The sequence below is a fragment of the Scomber scombrus genome, chromosome 6 (genome assembly GCF_963691925.1).
Source record: "Scomber scombrus chromosome 6, fScoSco1.1, whole genome shotgun sequence".
Taxonomy (NCBI): domain Eukaryota; kingdom Metazoa; phylum Chordata; class Actinopteri; order Scombriformes; family Scombridae; genus Scomber; species Scomber scombrus.
Window position 1 is genome coordinate 15,390,141 of NC_084975.1, and position 21,099 is coordinate 15,411,239.

Here is a 21,099-nt window from a genome sequence, read left to right on the forward strand (position 1 = left end):
CAGGTCCAGGGTGCCGACCTCAACGTCTCCATTCGCTTATAGGCGATCTCACTCGTGTCGCCCCCTAGTGGAAACAGGAAGTGCCATATTTTACATCATCATTGTGCGATTTCCACAAAACTTCACATGTGTAATCACTGTCCCACCCTGAACGCAACCGCTTGTGTTTTGTTACACTCTACTGCCCCCTGGTGGATGAACCATCAACCTCTCATAACTCCTTCATGCTTTGTCCAATTCACTCCAAACTTCACATGACTGATGAGTGGCCGCCCTGAACACGCCAGACCACACCAGACCATATGTGTAACTACCTGTGACTGCCCCCTACTGGATGAACGAAACATTGCATTTTTGGCCTCCTTCCAGGTTTTTTCTCACTTTCTGCTTCACGCCACAGCCCCGCCATGCCTCAGGCCCCGCGGTGGCATGGGTGAGCGAGGGCCCGCCATTGCCGCTTGCGGCTTCAATTTTTATTGCATTTGCAAATCAACATTTCTTAAGCTTCTTTGTATGTGTTGTATGGGTCTCAAGTTTCGCACTTTTGGGAGAAACAAGGCTAACTATTTGAGATTGAAATTGAATTGTTAATGTATTATGCTTAAAGACAAGGGCTCCCGTGGTAGATTTTCATTTTATTTTTCTCAGAGACATGTCAGTTTATGCATAAAATAAGGTATTATGTGTTGCTGTCCCTTTCATGATTAATACTACTATTTCAACTAGTACTATTACCATCAATGCTACCGCAGCACTTACAACAATAATAATGATAATAGTAGTTTTAATACTGATGATTCCAATTACATAATAATGCATTCTTTTTTAAGTCTACCACCCTTAGCTTCAAAAAGGATGTAATACTGCTGTCCAAAATTGGGTGAAGCATAAAACCAAAAGGAAGCTGCACGAAAGTGGATATATTTTAAGTGCCTTTGAAATTAGGAAAATATAGGACTACAGGACAGTAATGCAGAGAATCAAGAACAGAATTTCTGAGATATGATATTGTTGGAGTATTTAGACTATGCATAATAGTTCATGGTTAGTATTGAACTCTTGATTTCATGTGGAAAACAAATTGGTTTCTCTGAAGTTGAATGGCATTTCCCCTTCATTTCTTTGGAAATTATTGTTATATTTATGTTATTCTTTTTTTTTGCTTTGTTTTAATTTGACAGCTCAGATTCAGAGGACCGTTATGTGGAAGTTGACATTACATCAGCATCCAGCATCCACACAACACACCCACACCTCTTCTTCAGAACAGTGACTGCATGACTACAAGTGCCAGGGGAAATCATTTTATCAACACAGGAAGTTTCCAGTTATCTTTTTACAAGAGAGACTGTCGCAGAGTGAACCAGCCCACTGCATTACAGCTAGCATCCAGTGTTCAAGCCACTGACTTAGAGAGTATAACCACAGTTGTGCAGATTCCATCAGCTAGTAATAATGAATATGTGGCCTACCTTTCGATCATGGGTTCCATCTCAGATAATTGCCCGTCTTTAGTGTCACACATAAGTGACAGGGTAGTCCATAGTTAACAGAGGGTAGTTATAACTAACATAACAGAAAAGAGTCAGCATAATTGTGCCAGATTGTACAAAATATATTAAAAAACACTGGAAGAAAAAAATATGTGGCATGAGCTCTAACCACTCGTCCACTAGGACGCTCCTATTTTTCATCAGTTTTTAGTGGAAAGTAGTTCCAATGAATACTGTTCACACCAAGCTCTCTTGATTATCCTGTTGAATTTTTGTAAGTATAATTTTTGAATGCCGAGAGCATTACACACTCCTTTACTTCTCTTATCCTCCAAATCCATTTACTTCAATTGTATTGTGGTGGTGACAGAAATGAAAGGAACCCTCAAAAACTGGAAAAATAGAACTGAACTGGCTTGACACTACTAGAGTGAGAAAATTATTATCTGTATTTTAGGTAAACTAACCCATTACAGAACACTAAAGCGGTTTGGTTTTCTGTTACTTACAGTATGAGTTACAACACAGTGCTCTCAAAAATGTCATATTGTAAAGATAAAATATCAGATATAGTATGTCATTTTATTACTCTATTACTGTAGTTTATACAAGGGTTGCATAGTTATATTACCATGATAATAATATAATATCCATCATAACCATGATGCAAACAGATGACATTATCTTGTCTAACACTGGACATTAAAGGTGAATCCGCATGATTTTAATGGCATCCTGACCTGCCCTTTAGCACTATGCTCAAGCCAAATCACATTTTCATGCTGTGGTAAGGCTGTCATGATAACCTGTGACTTTACAGCTCTTCAGTGTGCACAAACATACATGCTATATACAGCGTTATAAACTGCAAGAGTAATAATATGCAAAATCAGAGGATATCCCTTGTTGGATTCGAACCAGAGATGTTGCATATATATGGCATATGTTGTAACCACTAAGCTACCAGAATGACCGGTTTTGATTGCTGGAAGGACTCCTGTATTTGATGTAGCTTTCACGCCCACTGATTTTGAGCTTTCATTTGAATTTATAATGAAACAAACAGATACATACAGGTCCTCTATAACAGTTAAACTCTCAATGTATTCCTTTTTTAAGAAAGGAAAACATTTTCTGGGTGTATCCATCAAGCTCACAGAATAATCTATCTAAAATCATGCTGTTAGGTCCCATACTGTCAGTTTCTCTTATAATGTCCTGAACACACAGCATTGTATAGGTGAAAACATATTTAATCCTCCAAGTCAAATGGACCAGGGAATGAGAATTTTAACTGCCTTCCTGTTCAATCAAATAACTTTTTTAAATTATACTCTATCACGCACAGTACAATTCCCTTACACATAAACCATCATATTCTCTCAAACACACTATTTTCTTTTCACATAATGTACACTGTCATTCGTAGACATTCTTAGACTTATTTTGTGTCATATACATTATCATACTGTCTCACACACACATCATTATACCAATTTACACACACAACAATTGTCTCTCACTTACACCAAGATTCTTTCTCACACACACTATAAAACTCTCTCACTTGCAGTATAACTTCTCTCATGTAAATATTATCATTGTTTCTCACACGCGCTGCTCTCTATCTTCTTACACTACTAGACACTACGCTACACTAGAGAGTATTATAATGTATGAATGAGAATGTGTATGGGGAATGACAGCGTTTTCTGAAAAAATACAGTGGTGTGTGTGAGTAACTATGATTTGATGTCCGTGCAAGATTATTATAAAGTGTTTGGGAGAAAGTATGAGTTACGGCCTAAATGGCCTGTCATACATGTCAACTGTGCAAACACACTATAGTCCATACACCAATTACAATTAAACTCCCTTATGGTGCCTTACTTTTGAAACCTTCTACACACAGCATCATTGTTTAATGTTTTTCTTTTCTTTTTCACTTCTCTCTCTGTTTTTGTATATGTAATGTATCTGTGCCCTAGAAAAGTTGAATCGAAAAAATAAGTTGTTGTTTTTTTGTTTTTTTAAAAGCTGACAAATTTCAACCTCACAAGGTCTTCATAGGGTCGCTGGTCTATATTTTACACAAATAAAACAATATGCCCAACCACATAACTACATGTACAGTACTAGTCAAACAGTTGGACACACCTTCCCATTTACTTGAATGAGAGAGTGTGTGCAAACTTTTCACTGGTACTGTATATTTATGATATATTTCTTCACCTTCTGGGCCTTTGGATTAAGGGCTTCTGTATTCTTGTTGTATTTCATGCTTAATTTCAACTCATACTGGTTGGAGACTTTATTTTCAGACCTTCACAATATGTACTTTGGCAAAACATAGAGTTTAACATGTCATACCGAGGGGCTGGTTGACCTAACCTTTTGTCATCATAACCTTTTGTGACCACTGTTTTCTGAGCATGCGTTTGTCAGCCATTTATAACTTCTATAAGTTGTTTGAAGAAAGAAAATATTTGTAAATGTAATAGTAACTTTCAAATTAAGACAATGGTGCTATATTTTATTTCATGTGGTACATTATCCTTTTTTTGAAGATACATGTATTTTCTTGGCACAGGCATGTGTTACACATGGGAAGAATGAATAATCTAAACCAAATTAAAGATGCATCAGTAGAGCTGTAAGCATGGTATTGTCACAGCTTGTGGTCAGCAGTTACAATCATCTCATTGGCTGAGAGTTAGGCCTATCAGGTCTGATTGGTAATGTTCAATAGAGGGGGTGGGAATGTCAGTAGGCTGCCTGTATTATAAAAGTGGGTGTGCATTTTCATCATCCTTACAGCAGTGAACTGTGCTGATCACTTGTTGTGAAGCCATGGTTATGAAGTGGACTGCTGTGTGCCTTGTTGCACTGGCCTTGTTTGGCAGCTTCTGTGATGCTCAGTGGAACAAGAAAAAGCAGAATCAGGAAGCCATGGTACCTCAACAGACCAAGCAGACATTTAACGAACCACTCAAGTGGGAATACCCTCTCTTGGCCGAGCCTGAACCTGGACCCACAGTGCCTTTTGAGCTGAGGCATCCCGTTCCTGCTAAAACTGTGGCTGTTGAGTGCAGGGAGAAGGATGCTCATGTGGAAGTCAAGAAGGACTTTTTTGGGATAGGCCAATTAATCAATCCTGCCGACCTTCACCTGGGAACCTGTGGTCCTGTTGCAGAAGATACTGGTGCTCAAGTGTTGATTTATGTATCTGAGCTGCATGATTGTGGCAGCTCATTGAGGGTAAGCACAATGAAAAATGCTAGTTACTGAAAGAGTGCTGTAAAATAATGAATATTGATCAAAATTATGGGAAAATGTGTTTGTATATGATGTTGTTTGTTTTTTACTAATGTTTCTTTAAATATTGCCAGATGGATGAACATTTTCTCATCTATACCTTCCAACTGAATTATGATCCCCAAAGTTTGGGTCCATCACCTGTGGTGAGGACCACCAAAGCTGCTGTGATTGTGGAATGCCACTACCCAAGGTGTGTAGACTAAACAAATACAATCTAAAATAATATTAAAATCTTAAAATGACATGTAATTCATAGCATTTGGCTGGTTAAAATCCAGTAACAATGGTTTACCAACCTCTATATGTCTATTACAACTGTAAATGTGCATTATTCTTAAGTTTACTTAAATTTTCTGCATTCTAATTAAACACGTTTCATCATTTAGGAAGCACAATGTGAGCAGCTTGCCTCTTGACCCCCTCTGGATCCCATTCTCTGCTGTTAAGTTTGCGGAGGAGTTCTTATATTTCACCCTCAAACTCATGACTGGTAAATTTATAAAACAGAAAAAGCTTTATCTGGTTATTTTTTTTACGTTTATGTGTTTATGTGTTTATGTGTTTATGTCTTTAAAATATATACTTGACAACTTTGCTAAAATGTTATTATTTCACTGCACAGTTGACTTTCAACATGAGAGGCCAAGCTACCAGTATTACCTGGGAGACCTCGTTCATATGGAGGCTACCGTCAAGTTGTATCACCATGTGCCCCTCCGTGTTTATGTGGAAAGCTGTGTAGCTACTCTGTCACCTGAAATGAACTCCAACCCCAAATACGGCTTCATCGAGAGCGGGTGAGGTAGTTTAATGAGTTATTGAAGGTTGCTCTCCACCAACATGTTTTTGTCCATCTCTAATATTGTGCTGTATTTTTTTCTGTGTACAGGTGTTTACTTGATGCTAGGATTACAGGCTCTGACTCTAAGTTCATGCCTCGCACTGCAGACAACAAGCTTCAGTTCCAGTTGGAGGCCTTTAGGTTCAAGAACGCTGACAGTGGAATGGTCAGCATCTACAAGACTTATTTAATGTTTTCTGCTATACATCAAATGGAACAAAATTATATTTAACAATAACAAAAACTCTCTTTTTTTCTCAAGCTCTACATTACCTGCCACTTGAGAGCAACATCTGCCGCCCATGCCATTGATAGTGGTCACAGAGCTTGTTCCTACATTAATGGGTGAGACTGCATGGGTGTTAAAGAAAGAGTGTGATTGGATAAATTGATATGGTATTTACTGTTTTCGTCTCTCTTTCTTTCAAGGTGGAAGGAGGCAGGCGGAACTGATGCAGCTTGTGGTTCCTGTGAATCTGGTCAAGTTGATACACCAGGAAAATCGGGCACTGGACAAACTGGCACCTCAACTGGTTACTGGGGCGGTGGATCAGACAGGAAGATCCGTGATGTGTCCCAAAGTGAAAGTATGTTATACTGTATAAAAATTAATTATTTGAAATATTTGATATTTCAATAGGAAAACTGAACAGCCAACATTACAACATTATATCAGAGTTAATGATTTGTTACCACTATAATAATAATGTGTCATTGTTATGTCAACCTTTTACTGAAAAACTGACTGTGTTGTAAGACAGCCACTGTGGTAATATATGTCTTCTTTCTTTCTCAGCAATTGAATGGGAAGGTGATGTCACCCTGGGTCCCATCCCCATTGAAGAGAAAGTGGTTTCTTAGAAGGCTTAAATCGATATCCTGCTATGACTATGACCATCAAAATAAACTCATTGGTTCATGAATGCCTGTATGTTATTTTCTTGCCCATGCTTTGAAATATCAAAGACGTACATATAAGAAAACCAGAATCCTTCAGTGTAACTTATTTTGCCTTCCCCACTGTGTAATTATATAAACATGTCACATATGGACCACCCATTTCACAGATTGTAAATCCTTCCATTTGATGGAAATAAATGCTTAATTGTTTGCAACCTTTGCCCATTTTTTCTCAAGCTGTGCACTGAATGTATCGTAGATTGTTGGAGAAATAAAGTAAAAATAAATAAATAAATAAAACACTCAAAAGAGAAACATTAAGTACCTTTAAGACCCTGAATTCACACATAAACTCCATAAGTCTTATCTTAGTTGACACTAAAAATGTACCATCTATGCAGTCTAAGATGAGTTTATGTCAAGTAGCACTGGGTGGGTTTTTATTCTCCGTTTATTCTTGTTTGTTAGCTCAATAATTTTTTTTTAACCCTGTTGTTTAGCAAATTAGTCAGTTTCTTAGAGCTTCACTCCAGTCTAAGTGAGAATGGGATGCCCCAGTGTGGCACAAGTGGAACACTGCACCCTAGCAAAGGTACACAGTTTCAGCACCACAGGCGGTGAACAGCTCCCCACTGCGCCTGCTCTGCGCAGTACGGTACCAAAGAAGTATGAGGTGCGATTCACTGATCGATTGTTCATTTACAATCACTCATCCAGTAATAAAACAGAAAGGAATGAACGGTAACCTTCAGTCTTTCGTCTTCTTAAAGCAATGAACAATCATGCCATGTCTAAAAGGCTGGTAAATTAGGTAAATAAAAAAGAAGTTTTAAATATGTATGGATGATACAGGGGAGCAAAGTGAAACTTCTTTGAACGTCTTTTTTATATGTGCCACCCAATAAGTTTTGTATCATTATATATTTTTTGTTTCCCCGAAACTCATTTAAATCCTTTTCCAACTTTTTTTGTTTTTGTTTTTTTTGTTTATATTGTCTACTTCTGCACTTTGTGGTCTGTTCCTTGGTTAATTTCCTGTTGCAATGCGCACTCAGTACATTGCTATGTTTACAGTCTCTCTGCTTCTTGTTTATCAGGATCAAGATGACTGAAACAAGCAGGATGATCATTTGGTTCATGTAAGCAAACGTAAAGCAATAGAAAAAAGATCCATACTTTAGCTAAATGTAAAACAGGCACTACATTGAAACGCATCACTTTTTCGGAGAAACCCCTGGATCCCCCTCAAGGACCTCACGGTCCCCGGACCTAACTTTGGAAATCACGGTTGCTATGGCAGCACATTTTAAATTTCGTGTCATGTCAACATAAGTACTTTGTGGAAATTGTTTTTCTACGCCTCTGTTTTGCTGCGTACCGAGCCTGCAGGCTGCGTCTGCCTGCTCATACGATAACGGCACTGACGTTATATCGTCTCTGCTCCACACCCCCTCCTCCTCCGGCTCTGCCTGTCTCCGCACTGCTGGCCCGTATCCGTTGTGTCACAGGCAGCATCACAGCGGCAGACATTTGGCGAGGGGAAAACGGTCGCATATCGTGCGCTCACGCTGCGCTTGGACGTATCGGGGGGGGGGAAAACAGGATTTTATTTTCATTTCCGCGGTGCTGTGCGCCAGTTCTGAAGATCATTTCTGCATTGACACCCCCTTCCACCCTGCTTGTGTGGATGGTTGACTGCAGAGTTGATGGTGCTGAGCAGGCTCGTCTGATTGAAGGCTTGCGGCCAGGGGGGTATCTGTGGGGCCGTAGAGAGAGAAACCTCTGTCCACGGTTGCGCCCGTCCTCTGTCCTGTCATTGTGAATGGACTGCGCTCCCTTCGTGATTTTCTGCAGTCGCTCTGAGTCATTTGTGGAAGAAGATGGCGGACAGGGCTGAGATGTTTTCCCTATCCACTTTCCATTCCCTCTCTCCTCCTGGCTGCAGGTAATACCTTATAAATGCAAAGCGACAGGGCAGGGATGGTGAGGAACGATGCGCACGGTTTATTAAAAAAGGAAAGGACAGTAAAGACAAGATATAAGACATATATCAATGTTTTGATGACTGCAGTAAAACGAACACACTTAGCCAGTGCGGGTAGTAATAGATATTTTGAATAACCTGCCAGGCCTGCTACTGCCTCCCTGCACGCCTATTGGTGCTGCAGCTGAACAGGGCTGGTTGTTGTTGTTGTTGTTGGAGCTGATGCGTTAAGTTAAGCCAACAGTATCTTTGAAGACAGCTGCTGAATTTTCTGAATAGTATGAGGGACGGTAAATGGCAAAAGAGATGACAAATGATTGATCTCAAGCTGTCGCGACAGTCACCCGCCTTGCGCATTCTCTGTGTGAGGCCCACGCCCTGTTGAGTCCAGCCCAGGCAAGGGCATGTTGCTGAACAATGATTTACGGAAGTGAACTGATATTGATGTTCTTTCAAACGCCTCTTAGCTGATCTCTGCGACAAACAATAGGACAAATCTGCTTGTGTTTATCACTTAAGTAAAATTGTGAGTGGGATACTTCTGGCGGTTACCAGTGATCAATAACTTAAGAATAATCAGTGATACAGCAACAGTAAGGCAAGGGCAAGGTTGTAAGCTTGAAAGACATGGAGTGTTGGTAGTGTAGCTGATTTATGTATGTGTAAGATGTGTGCTACTGCCACAACTTTGAGTGATTTGGAATTGTGTGAGGGCTGCTGCAAAATTCAGGTCTGATTTAGACAGCAGGTATATCTAGGAATATGTAAAAGATATCAGATCTCATTGTATTTCTGCTTTAATGTTATTCCCATATATGCAATAATCTCATGCTGCCTATGGCAGCTGCAAGAAAAATCAGAAAAATACAAAATCATTCTAGGCTCTTTAACTGTAGTAACGATTTTCGATATATTTCACTGCAGATTTACACTATAGTAATGTTAAGTCACTCACACATAACTGCTGAAAGAGAAGAAATGAAGTAATGTAAAAGTTAATGTTTTTTCGTCTTGTTTAGAGCACCAGAAATGTCAAATATACAGGATGGTGGAGGGTCTCTGAACTAATGGATTTAATGTCAAAGCATTTCATTGTTCCTGAGTCTGCCTCCACATGTGCCATGTCCTGCAGAATGCAATCACATTAGAAGGCCAGGTTCCAGAGGATTTTATATCCACAACAAGCACTTATGTGGGATTTAGTTACAGACTGCAGCTTCATGTCATGGACAGATCATATCAGATCAATAGACCTGACTTTTGCATGACTACCTACCAGTGACTTCAGTTCAGAGTACAGTGTCAAGCTTTGCCCATTACATCAGTGTTTTGAATTAACAGCTTGAGCATGTTATTCTTAATTCACAGCAATAATGAGTACATGTATTTTCATATTTCATATATTTGTATTGCTTACACACTGTGTCACTAACCCCAAATTCACTGACAACTTTTACTTCTCAACCATCAAAAATAAAGCCAGTGTCTTAGATCACTGAGGAAATGTGAAGAACATTACATTACTCTATTCATTGTAGTGGGAGGGACTGATCAGTTTAACTTTATTGTTTTCAGTTAGTTTCATGTTTATTTTAGGGCACCTATAGATCATCAGTTTCAGACAGCTAAATGCCAATAAATCTGATTCATGAAATATTAATGTGCGAAGCACATTGGAATGAAAAACATGTATTTGTAGAGTTGTTTTCAAATCTACAAATACGTCCATGTACCCATGTTTTTCTCACTCTGTGCGTGTGTGTGTGTGTGTGTGTGTGTGTGTGTGTGTGTGTTTGTGGGTGTGTGTCTTTCTCTTTGTTTTTCTTTGTGACTGATTTATGGATGAAACCACCGGTGGTGTGATGGTGCATTACAATAATCTGCCTTACATAACCCCAACACTGTTTCTAATGGGAAACATAATCCGTAAGAGAGCCCGTCTTTCTCTCCAGAGCACCAAAAATTTATGACAGGCTATAATATTTTCTGCTCTGAGGGAGCACTGAAGGAATCATAAACAGTAAAAGATGCATTAGTACATCAGTCTTTTCAGTTCTCTAATCAATTAATGTATATAAGATTTTATTTTCTGCTGCTATAAGAGAAAAATATGAGTACAATATTCAATCATAAAGACACAGGGTTGAACTTAACCAATAATATATAAGGAGTCACAGTTTTTCCATCAAGGCTTCATTATACTTTATGAAGAAATGAAGTCCTCTCAGGTTTTCTATGATTTTTCAGCATAAATTATCTCTGCTGTGTGCCTAAAACAAATATGTTGACATATCAAAATGTGGGACTCATACAAAACCAACCATATAATTTAGCAATTCAATTAAAAACATTTTTGGTGTGTGTTTTCTTTAGTGGCTTTACTGAGGCAGCAGTCTTAATGCAATCTGGTTGGAGGTCATTGTTTTGGCTTAAGTAGGATGGTTGGACTCTGAAAGCAGGATCCAGTGCTAGGTAGTTAACATTATTATGAGTAAAAAAAAATCTATTACTGACTCTGTATCACTTGTATTTTGAATGTACAAAACATTCACATATGGTTCAGCTAAACAGTATATAGGCATTCTATCTTTAAAACAGCTTTAGTACTTTCACTTTGGACATCAGTCCTCATGTTTTATTCTTAAATATTAAGTTGTTACCACTTAAAATTGATGAAAGTTAAACCTATATGGATTCCACATGTGCAGACATGATATTAGTCAATCAAATAAGCAAATATTTACTGAAACAATTTTTAAGCAAAAAGGTAAAAGTAAACTGGTTCCAGCTTATCAAATGTGAGTATTTTCTTGTTTTCTCAGTCCTGTGTAATATTAAATTCACTATATTTGTGTTTTTGGCTGGTGGTCTGAATAAATAATATATTTGAGGACATCATCTTGAGGTTTGGAAAAATGTGATGGACATTTTTCTTGTTTTCAAATTCACAATGGAAAATAATAATCAGTATGCATGTTAACTGATAAAACTAATAAATAAAATAAAAATAATAATTGGTTGCAGCCCTACAGATTCGACAATGGATCTAAAAGGTATTTGGTTTTATAACATGATTTGATTCTGGATTCAAGTATATTAAATTCCATCAAACCCCAGCTGTTTTGCATAGTACACCATCAATATTTAAAAACTAGACCACAAATTTCCAGAACGTATCCCTCTGAATTTCTTTCAATCTCCCTGTGCATGATACTCAGATGTTCTCATATATCCATTTACTTTTGCCTTCTGACTGTTTGAAGGCAGATGGAGCAAAGTGGGTGGTGGTGGGTATGGTTACAATGGGGTAAGAGGCTTAAATCAAATACAGATTTGTTTTAGCTTAAGCGTTCCATTTCTGCCTTCCCCCCTGCTGTTTTCCTTGCTCGCTCTTTGTGGTCTGTATTTCTGACCCATACTGTTCTGTCTCTCTCTCACTGTCTCTCTCTTTTACTCTCTGCACAACCACCACTTTCCAACCTTCTGTTCATGTAGCTTTGTTTTTTCATTCAAAAATAATTAAACAAGTCATATTTACACAGCCCATGAGATCAGTATGACGCCAATGTTTCCCATCTACTAGCAATGCTGTCTTTACATCTGATGACTGCATTAATCCAAATCCTGCCAAATCTACAGTACATGAAATCATCTGCTCTGAGCAAACCGATGCATCATCCCCACATTTAGTTAAAAAAATGGCAGGATCTTCATGATTGGATGTGACACAGACCATAAGTGAGTGCTTCATTAGGTTAACCTTAATCTTAGTGACTGGGGTACCCACAGACCCCAGAAGGGTCATATCTCAGAGGTGCTTTATTCTTTCATTCCAATTTTTCATGACTTTGTCAATCAATGTGTTCCAAATAACTTCATATCATTCTTTTCCATTTATATTTTAATTAGTGCTTGAAAACACAACAACAACAATGTATCAGGGTCTTGGGGGACCCCAGTCAAAAGCACCCAATTTTGTCTATGCAGTTTGATTAGATGGAACAATTTATTGAACTCATGTTTACCATCGCTCCTAATTTAAAGTATCACATACTACCAGGAAGGGGAGGGAATCTGTTTTTTTGTTTGTATGTTTTTACAGATGACAATAATTACATAGCTAATGATGTTTTGAAATGAAATAAGTCAACATTTTGCAATGATGGTTGTTTCATACAGTAGCTTATTCTTGGGGTCCCCATGGACCTCAGTCAGTAGTCTTTGTATTTTAAATATGTTGGTAGCATAAGGGTTAAATGCATGACTCATACTCACGTGTGCCTGAGTGTGTGTGTGCAGGTGGAAAAGCCTAAGAAATTGATCTTGTAAATCAGTCAGTAACAACCACATCAAATGTCCTTGGCTTTTAAAGATGATGATGTCACCCTGAAGTAGGCGCTCATGGTTAAAAGGCAAATTGATAAAAACAGATTCCACCCCTTTCCCCCTTTATATTCATATCTATTTTTATTTTTGTATTGGAGTATCTTTTTCATTTCTTTGTAGGTTTGAGTTTTGGGGAAGTTATACAGTGTCTAAATTGATTATTGTATCATTAAAGAGTTATTCAATAGCTGTGTGAGCTTCTGTTTTCAGACACAAAAACAGAGATAGTGAGTGTGTGTGAACAGGCAGCCAGTATGTATAGTATTAGACAAGCATAGATGATAGTGTGCTGGTTTGACAATTTCTGGTGTGAAAATGACAGTATCAGAGATCACAGAGAAGAACTGTGCAAATGAACAAATGTGGTGTTGGAGAGATTGTTAGATTATGAAAAGGGCAGGGAGAATGAGCTCAAGGAATGAGAGCCTTGGACACAGAGATGGTCGCAGCACTTTAGTAGTGGCAGTGAATCGGGGTGTGCCATTGCAGCAACTTGACCTGCATCAGCAAATTCTAATCTTGTGCTGACTTGTTTTCTGTAGTATTCTCATTTTGCTCCTCAGACTGTCACATTTCAGAATAGACAGAGACTGATTTGAGGCAGGCCTTTTTTCAGCATGATAATGGAGTATGGATATGACTCTCTCTCCAGCTTTAAAGCATCAGCTTCAAATCTTAATAATTAAGAATGATTACAAACGGATGGGCTCAATGCAATGGATGTTACAGTGTGGTGTCTGCAACATGGTGTGACAGGCACTGCACGGCTCACTTGGATACTGTCTGAACACCAAGCAGGAGCACGGACATGTAGTGTCAACACTGCAGTGGTGGCTGCATCTCACTCATATGTATTCTGAAATCTAAATAACACAGAATATTTTTGAAAAATATATGCTTGGATTAGTCTGTGTTTTTACCCTTCAAAAGGGGGACAGAGGCCTTAGTTTTGGACATAATTCTGTGTTTTTGCAGCTTTTCACTGACACACATTACTTACACTTTGCAGTTTAGGGGAAATGGGGACACACTCTGTAGTTACATGCATTGCAGGGCTGCAGGAGAAATCCAATTGTAAACAGATGAGAAGAAGAACATGGAGCAATGGAGCAGGCCAGAAAAGGGATGAGGGGAAAGGAAATGAAAAACAGACAACAGGCAATATTAAAGGGCCAGAGCCTCCAAAAAAAGAAAAAAACACCTCATGTTATTTCAATTACTGGTACAGGATGTAGCCATGCAGATTGTTTTGGTTTTATTTGTCCAGGTTTTGATGTGTCTCTGAGATATCTGCCTCAATCCCCCAGTTAAAGGGAATATAACTTTTCTTCCATCTTTTTATGGAAATTATTGTACTTTCTACTGGTCCTTATATTGTGGATTATCCAGATTAAAGTGCCAGTGTCTCTGAAAAGAGAGATTGCTAGTGAAAATTTATATTTTAAATTTTCAATGTTTTGAGCACCAATCAAACTGGGTTCGCAGCAGAGAGACTGGTATCTCAAAACCTTGACAAATAAAATCTAAACTATTTAGCATGGCTAGATACCAACAGAGGTGGAGTTTTTAGTAATTTTGGTGAACCAACTTTTTAAAGATGGAACAATATATGTACGTAAATCATTACAACATTCATTTTTGGAGTTTTTCCTTGCCACTATCGCCAAGTGCTTGCTCATGGTATAATGTTGGGTCTCTATAAATTAAATTAAAGAGTACGGTCTAGACCTGGTCTCTGTGAAAATTGCCTTGAGATTACTTTTGTTGTGATTTGGCGCTATATAAATAAAGATTAATTGATTGATGGACCTTATTGTACTTAGACTCAAAACTGCATTTTACACGGAGTGGCAATAGCCAACTCTGTTGTATTGATTGTGCTATAAAGCAAATAGAGATTTTTATTTCGCAACTGTATTTGCACTTTTTGAATCAAAACTGTCCTGCTACAGGATTCTCATCCTCCTCCCCCCTTGTCCACTTTCACTCCCAATCCCTTTTTTTTTTTTTTTAAATACCTGTCTCCTGTATCCTTCTGTTTCTCAATATCTCTCTCCAACCCTCCACCCAAAACCAAACATGGGATTTCCTTCTACTTGAGTGCTGATGGCAGCTGCCCTGGATACGGGTGCACTGATATGGTGTTTTTCCACTGTATATCACGCACCCACAGACACACCCACACATACAAACACAGTTTCCCTGAAGACTTGGGTGGGTGAGGAGCTCATTAGTGACCTCCTTTCTCCAGGTTTGCTTAAGGCACTATTTTAGGATTTTGACAGATAGGAAGCCTTCAACTTCTCCATCTGTATGTGAATCCAGATGGATAAGTCTTGATGCTCCCACACCCACAGACCACACTGAGGTTTACACTATGTTAATTCTGTAATGAAAACATCCCATTTGGCTATAAAATAAGCCTATATGGTATAGACTGAAATATGTGCCACCAGAAACTGAATTTGAATCATTAGGGACCGAGCCGAAAGGCAAGAGGGCGAGGACTCCAGAGGAGTCCTGCCCTTGCCTGGAGGCAAGGACCCTATTGTTTTTGTGTCGTTTATTATTATTCTTCTACCGCCTCTTTGAGCCTCAATTTGACCCCCTAAACCTGCTCAAAAACTCACCAAATTTGGCAGGCACATCAGGTCTGGCGAAAAATTCGATAACATGGAAAAACAAACAATGTCAAACTCTCTAGCGCCACCTAGAAACACTAGGTTCTCGATTGCTCTGTCTCAACTACCCGGATGTTTGTCACAGAAAATTGAAATTGAATTTTGAGAACTGAATATGAATTGTGAGAACTGAATGTTCAGTTCCAAACTAATAAATTCAATTTCAAGTTATACAATTCAGATTCAGTTTTTCAATGCAATGATTCAAATTGAACAATACAAATTCAAATTATGTGATTCAAATTCAGTTTTTTAATGCAATTAATCAAGTTGAGCAATTCAAATTCAAATATAAATGATTCAAATTCAGTTTCTAGTGGCACATATTTCAGGCCATAATATGGTTTCACAATGTCTGGCATCAGTAGCCACATTACAGTAATGCAATAAGGTGAATAAAGTTTTCCCCTGGTGCACTATATTCAGTACATATAATTTGACAGCTTCATAGAAATGATAAAATCATAAATATCATAAAAGACAAATTAAAACTGGAACATTTGCTTTTACGTAACTAGTCATAAAAAAAAAACAGTCTTGTCCATCTGATAAATAACATAGTTTATCCTCATTTAATCCTCTGAATTGTGTCATCCCAGGATTTTATAGCATTTAAAATTGTCACTATTTGTGGGGTGTAATAAACCTTTTTTCACAGCACACATTTTGATATGTCAAAGGTAAAGCACAGGTTCAATTAATAACAATAATTATGGCTGAATCCCATGATGCAATGCATGATGGTTCACTAGTTTGTTGGAGACTCGAATGGAACTGAGCCATTGTCAATGTAATCAGTTTCACCTGTTCTTTTCCTGCTATGACAAGTCAATATGTCAGTTGTGACAAAGGTCTATTATATCTATTACTAATACATGCGCACAAACATAGGCACTCACACACACACATGCAAGGTATTGCTCAGCCTAAAAGAAAATTATAAAAGGAGAAAACCCTTTGAAGTCCCCCAGACCAGGATCTATCTATCTATTTCATTCAGAAAGAAACATTTAAACAATTAGTAGCAGTATTTTCACCTTTATTCTGCTTGAAAATTATGCAATTTTATGGACATATTTAATTGTACTCTGTTTTGAATATACAAAGCCAACTATAGTATCTTTGTCAAGTTCTGCATATACCAATTTAAGCATTTAAAAGACATATATCTATCAAGTATATTTGCTGTAATTGACAGAGACAAATGAAACTCAGGTTGTGTGAATTGATTGATATACCAAACCCTCAGGCTGTTAGTAGTTTTTGAGTGGATGCAAACTTAATAATCGCCATCTGACCCAGTTTATGGTGAGGTTAGGTTACACTGATGACACTTAGACAGCTGTGGCAAAGCCAACACGGTTGTAGGTGCGGTCGTAGACGGAATAGTACTCTCTGAGGAACACGTCTCCAAAGATCCACAGAGGCTGGCCGTCTTGAGAGGGCAGGTAGGTGGGGGTGATTCCCACAGAACAGGACTGGTATCCATTCTGGTATTGCTGGAGGCAGTGACAGGAGATAGGGAATGTGCATATCATTGTATGGACAGCCACAAACACAAGCTATGGAATATACAGACACACAGAAATACATGCTAATGCTATGCATACCTGAATGATGTAAGCAGAAGGTGGCAGAGGGAGGGAAACGCCACTGATGACAAAGCTGAGAGTTGGCAAGTTACCAATCTGGCTGCAGTCCACCATGTACTAGAGACATAGAGCAACAAAGAGATACTGTGTGAAAGGGACAGAAGCTTAACCAGAAACAAACTGTTTCCAGTTTATACATCAATCACTTAATGGACAGGTGTGCTGTGGGACCTTGACTTGACTGCTCATAGCTTTTAAATGGTGCAATCTGAGGACAAAATATGAGGAATAATGGTGGCTACTTCATCTTTGTATGTGTGTTAGAGAAAGAGTGTCTGTCTGTCTGTCTGTCTGTCTGTCTGTCTGTCTGTCTGTCTGTCTGTCTGTCTGTCTGTCTGTCTGTCTTTCTGTCTGTCTGTCTGTCTGTCTGTCTGTCTGTCTGTCTGTCTGTCTGTCTGTCTGTCTGTCTGTCTGTCTGTCTGTCTGTCTTACCATTCCATACTGGCTCCGTTGGGCTCCAATGGCTTGCATGATGGAACTCATGTACTGGCTTGGGGCTGTCAGCATGGAGGTTCCAGTGTCCACAATGGACTGGCAGCCCTGAGAGCACCAGCCGTTCTCTTGACCATTGATCTGGAAGCTGCAGTGCACCACACATATCAAGTTACTAAGTTAGTTTCTCATGCAGTCCCACAAAATAATCAGTAATCTACACAGGCATTTGACAATTTATGTTGATAAAAGTGTTGAAAGATTCAGACCCTTGAACGCCAATCTGCCAGTAGGTCTCAGAGGTGACAGGTGTCCAGTAGATCTGGCCCTGGTACAAGCTGGTGTCCACTCCTCCAAAAGACAGCACACTGCCCTGTTGACCTCCCCTAACCCAGACAATACCAAACTTAGCTGGTTTTACATATAATATTAAATTATTTGTATCTGTATACTACCTCTAGAGGTCTTGTGTCTGATACACAGTACCTGGAAAGGTAGAAAGAGAATATGTTGTAGCCCAGCAGGTGTTGAGAAATCATGTTGTCCATGACGGGAGTCTCTCCTCCAGCAGAGATGGTTGGGTAGGACAGGCCAAGGATACCGTCAAACTTGGCCACCACAAAGTTCTGACCAGGCTCATCTGTGCTCAGACCAATCTCTTGGTTAGTGATCTGAATGCTGCCCACCTACAAGGTCCAAAACACAAAGCAATATGCTGTGTGACAAGAAAATCACATATTCGTGTACGCATTCACCCTGTAGTGTAGTAAAGATAAGTATGACTGCTGCCATCACTACAATCTTTACAAAGTGTCTTTTAATTCTGTGTGATGTATAGATTGTTCTTGTCTTGTCACTAATTTAACACTTAATAAACACATAAAACAAAAACTGCTGCACTGCTCTTTGTGCGTTGACATTTTACAGCAGGATGCCACTCTAGCTACACTTTTGTTCTGGATGTTTTACTGTGAGACTGTTTCTCACCAATTTAACACTGTAGTTTGATTGTTCTTTTTCAGCAAATGTGACTTTAATCTAGTGTGCTCCAAGTTAATTTTAATTTTAAAAAACGGTGACACCTTCAGACCAGTGTACATGCTTAGTTTTGTGGTTTAGACTCACAGTGACAGTGTCATATCCAAAGACTCCATTGAGGCTTCCAGCTCCATACGGCAGGTAGAAAGACCGGCCATTGGCACTGTAGGTGGAGGACTGCTTGGGGTTGAACTTTTTGTGTGTGTCTGTAAATGGCATAAATCAGGATTATCTCTGGAGCCAGTGCCATAAATATGTCCTCATGCTGTGCAGAGCCTTCCGACATACTGGAAATTCAGTTGATTATGGAAATCATGAGCTAAAATCCCAATGATCAAAAATGCTTAATGGCATGACTGTAATTACACTCAAAATCTACGTGTAATCTTTTGGAAACAAGATGGCAAACTCAGAGATCTGCATGCTTAGCCTACATCTGTTTTAAGTCTTCTTAAAGTGCTTCACATGGAAATATTCCCTGAAGAAAGTGACAGATGAGGGATGTCGTGGTGGGAAGCTTGTTGATTTGTACTTACTGCAGGCCTGAGTGTTACAGTAGACGGAGTCAACCCACAGGTTGGCAGAGCCAGTGTCAAACAGCACCTGGAAGGACTGGGGGGGTGTTCCAATGCTGATGGCTCCATAGTAGGTGGTCTAGACGACACATTAATTAAAAGAAAAATAAATGAAAATACAAATCCATCACTAAGCTAATGCTTTAGTAAAAAGTTGGGAGTATAGTTTGTGAAAGTAGTGATTTCTTACATCAGCGTAGTTGTTGATGTACATGTAGGATGAGCTAGCAAGCTCAGCTGGCTGGTACTTGAGAGCAGGGTCTTGGTAAGGCAACTCGATCCCTTTCTCTCTCAGGGCCTCACGCATAGACTTGTGCTTTATCAGAGGGACCCTGCAGCAGACACAAAAATGTTCACTTTAGCGGAGAGAGGATTTTGAAATCTAAAGGCCATATTTGCTCACAGATGCAATAAGTTTAATGCAGAATTAAAAAATTAAGTATACAGTAAGATATTCCTTTATTAGTCCCACGATGGGGAAATTTACAGTACATACCTGACGAGTCCCTCAGCGAGCACCGCACAGACCAAAACAACAACGAGACACTTCATGATTCCTTCTGTACGTTCAGCACTCCTGAATGGTACAACTCAATGTGGAGCTGAACAGACTTTATATACTGTACACCTGTGATGCTATCAGCCAGACTGTTATCACAAATCTAGCCATATCAGTTGAGTCAAGGTGACCCATACTTTTTTCTTAGAATCTATATACTTAATTTGCACATCCAGCAACTCTCCACAAATACAGCCAAAAATCTCCTTATTGTAAAAATATAAGATGTTATTCAGTTGGGTGTATGTGATGAAATAATCTAGTGTTCACGGTGAATAATTCATATGAATCTCTCAATTTAGCATTTTAAGTGAGGCAAAATACTCAAGTGAAAAATATTGCTTGTTTCGCATACAAATCATTACATGTCTGCTCTGAGAATTACTCACAATTTTTGTCTTTCAAAGAAATGGATGCTGAGCACAGTGCAGTGGATTTAAATTATTAATTCAGATTTTCTAGTATTTTGTAAAAGGAGTACTTTTGTTTTCCTCACAAACTGCCTGCAAGCTTTGGGAAATCCTCAAGATGCAGATTTAGCACAATGTTATCCAATTATATAAACATATCAACATCAAGGTTAAGCTTAGGAGTCTGTGTGCAACTGGAATTTTCCGCAAATAGAGAATGACTGTGCTATATCTAGGCTTCAGTATCAATATCAACCGTTTTATCGCATGTAATAGCTTTCTTATCACCTTTATCATATTGTTTAAATGTGCTAGCTTTTCCCCCTCTGATAGAGGTCCTAAACTTGAGTGCTTGCTTTTTTCAAAAACTGTACTGCTACATAGTTTTCAGAGCTGAAAGACACACAATTAAAATATGAATTTGATTATGCCCATTAATTATTTTATAAATTAGTTTTATAACATTGTTTCTTAGATTTATAAAGGTTTACTGTGACAGATGTCATACACTCCATATAACTTAAATTACATCCTTTCTTAGTAGCTACTCTTTCACACTTCAATATCCCCTGCATTCATACAGTATGTATCTTCTATCTGCATTTCATGTCACTTTCACATTGTAGAAACATTAACACAGTAGCATGGAGGCACTATGATCACTGTGACTTCTTCACTACCCCCTTAGTTTTACTTTTGGATGCATCAGCATGTCCTCATTTGCTCCATGGGACAAGTGACATTGTATAGACAGGACCCTTTATGACTGTATGATGTAAGCTTGCATACGTAATATGTGGAGTGCCCTTTTCTCAGTAGGGACACTGCAA

The 21,099-nt window shown here is 38.7% G+C and overlaps 3 protein-coding genes across 3 annotated transcripts in view; 2 read left to right on the top strand and 1 right to left on the bottom strand.

Annotated features, from left to right (window-relative positions):
• Window positions 1-4,317: 4,317 nt before the first annotated feature.
• Window positions 4,318-6,575, top strand: LOC133982141 (zona pellucida sperm-binding protein 3-like). The gene is made up of 8 exons (XM_062421072.1): window positions 4,318-4,751; window positions 4,883-5,001; window positions 5,198-5,301; window positions 5,434-5,608; window positions 5,701-5,818; window positions 5,915-5,997; window positions 6,082-6,239; window positions 6,449-6,575. The coding sequence occupies exons 1-8, from the start codon at window positions 4,344-4,346 to the stop codon at window positions 6,511-6,513; spliced, it is 1,230 nt and encodes a 409-aa protein (XP_062277056.1). The 5' UTR covers window positions 4,318-4,343; the 3' UTR covers window positions 6,514-6,575.
• Window positions 6,576-8,432: 1,857 nt separating this feature from the next.
• mapk8ip2 (mitogen-activated protein kinase 8 interacting protein 2) overlaps window positions 8,433-21,099 on the top strand; it is a 29,183-nt gene continuing 16,516 nt past the window's right edge. Inside the window, exon 1 of the mRNA XM_062421267.1 lies at window positions 8,433-8,497. Coding sequence (XP_062277251.1) covers window positions 8,433-8,497 — 65 coding nt within the window. The remainder of the gene's footprint in view (window positions 8,498-21,099) is intronic.
• On the bottom strand, window positions 16,938-19,852 carry LOC133981702 (gastricsin-like). Its single transcript, XM_062420526.1, has 9 exons — window positions 19,797-19,852; window positions 19,491-19,632; window positions 19,262-19,379; window positions 18,813-18,931; window positions 18,174-18,373; window positions 17,957-18,073; window positions 17,688-17,835; window positions 17,214-17,312; window positions 16,938-17,093 (listed from the first exon to the last, which is right to left on the bottom strand). The coding sequence occupies exons 1-9, from the start codon at window positions 19,850-19,852 to the stop codon at window positions 16,938-16,940; spliced, it is 1,155 nt and encodes a 384-aa protein (XP_062276510.1).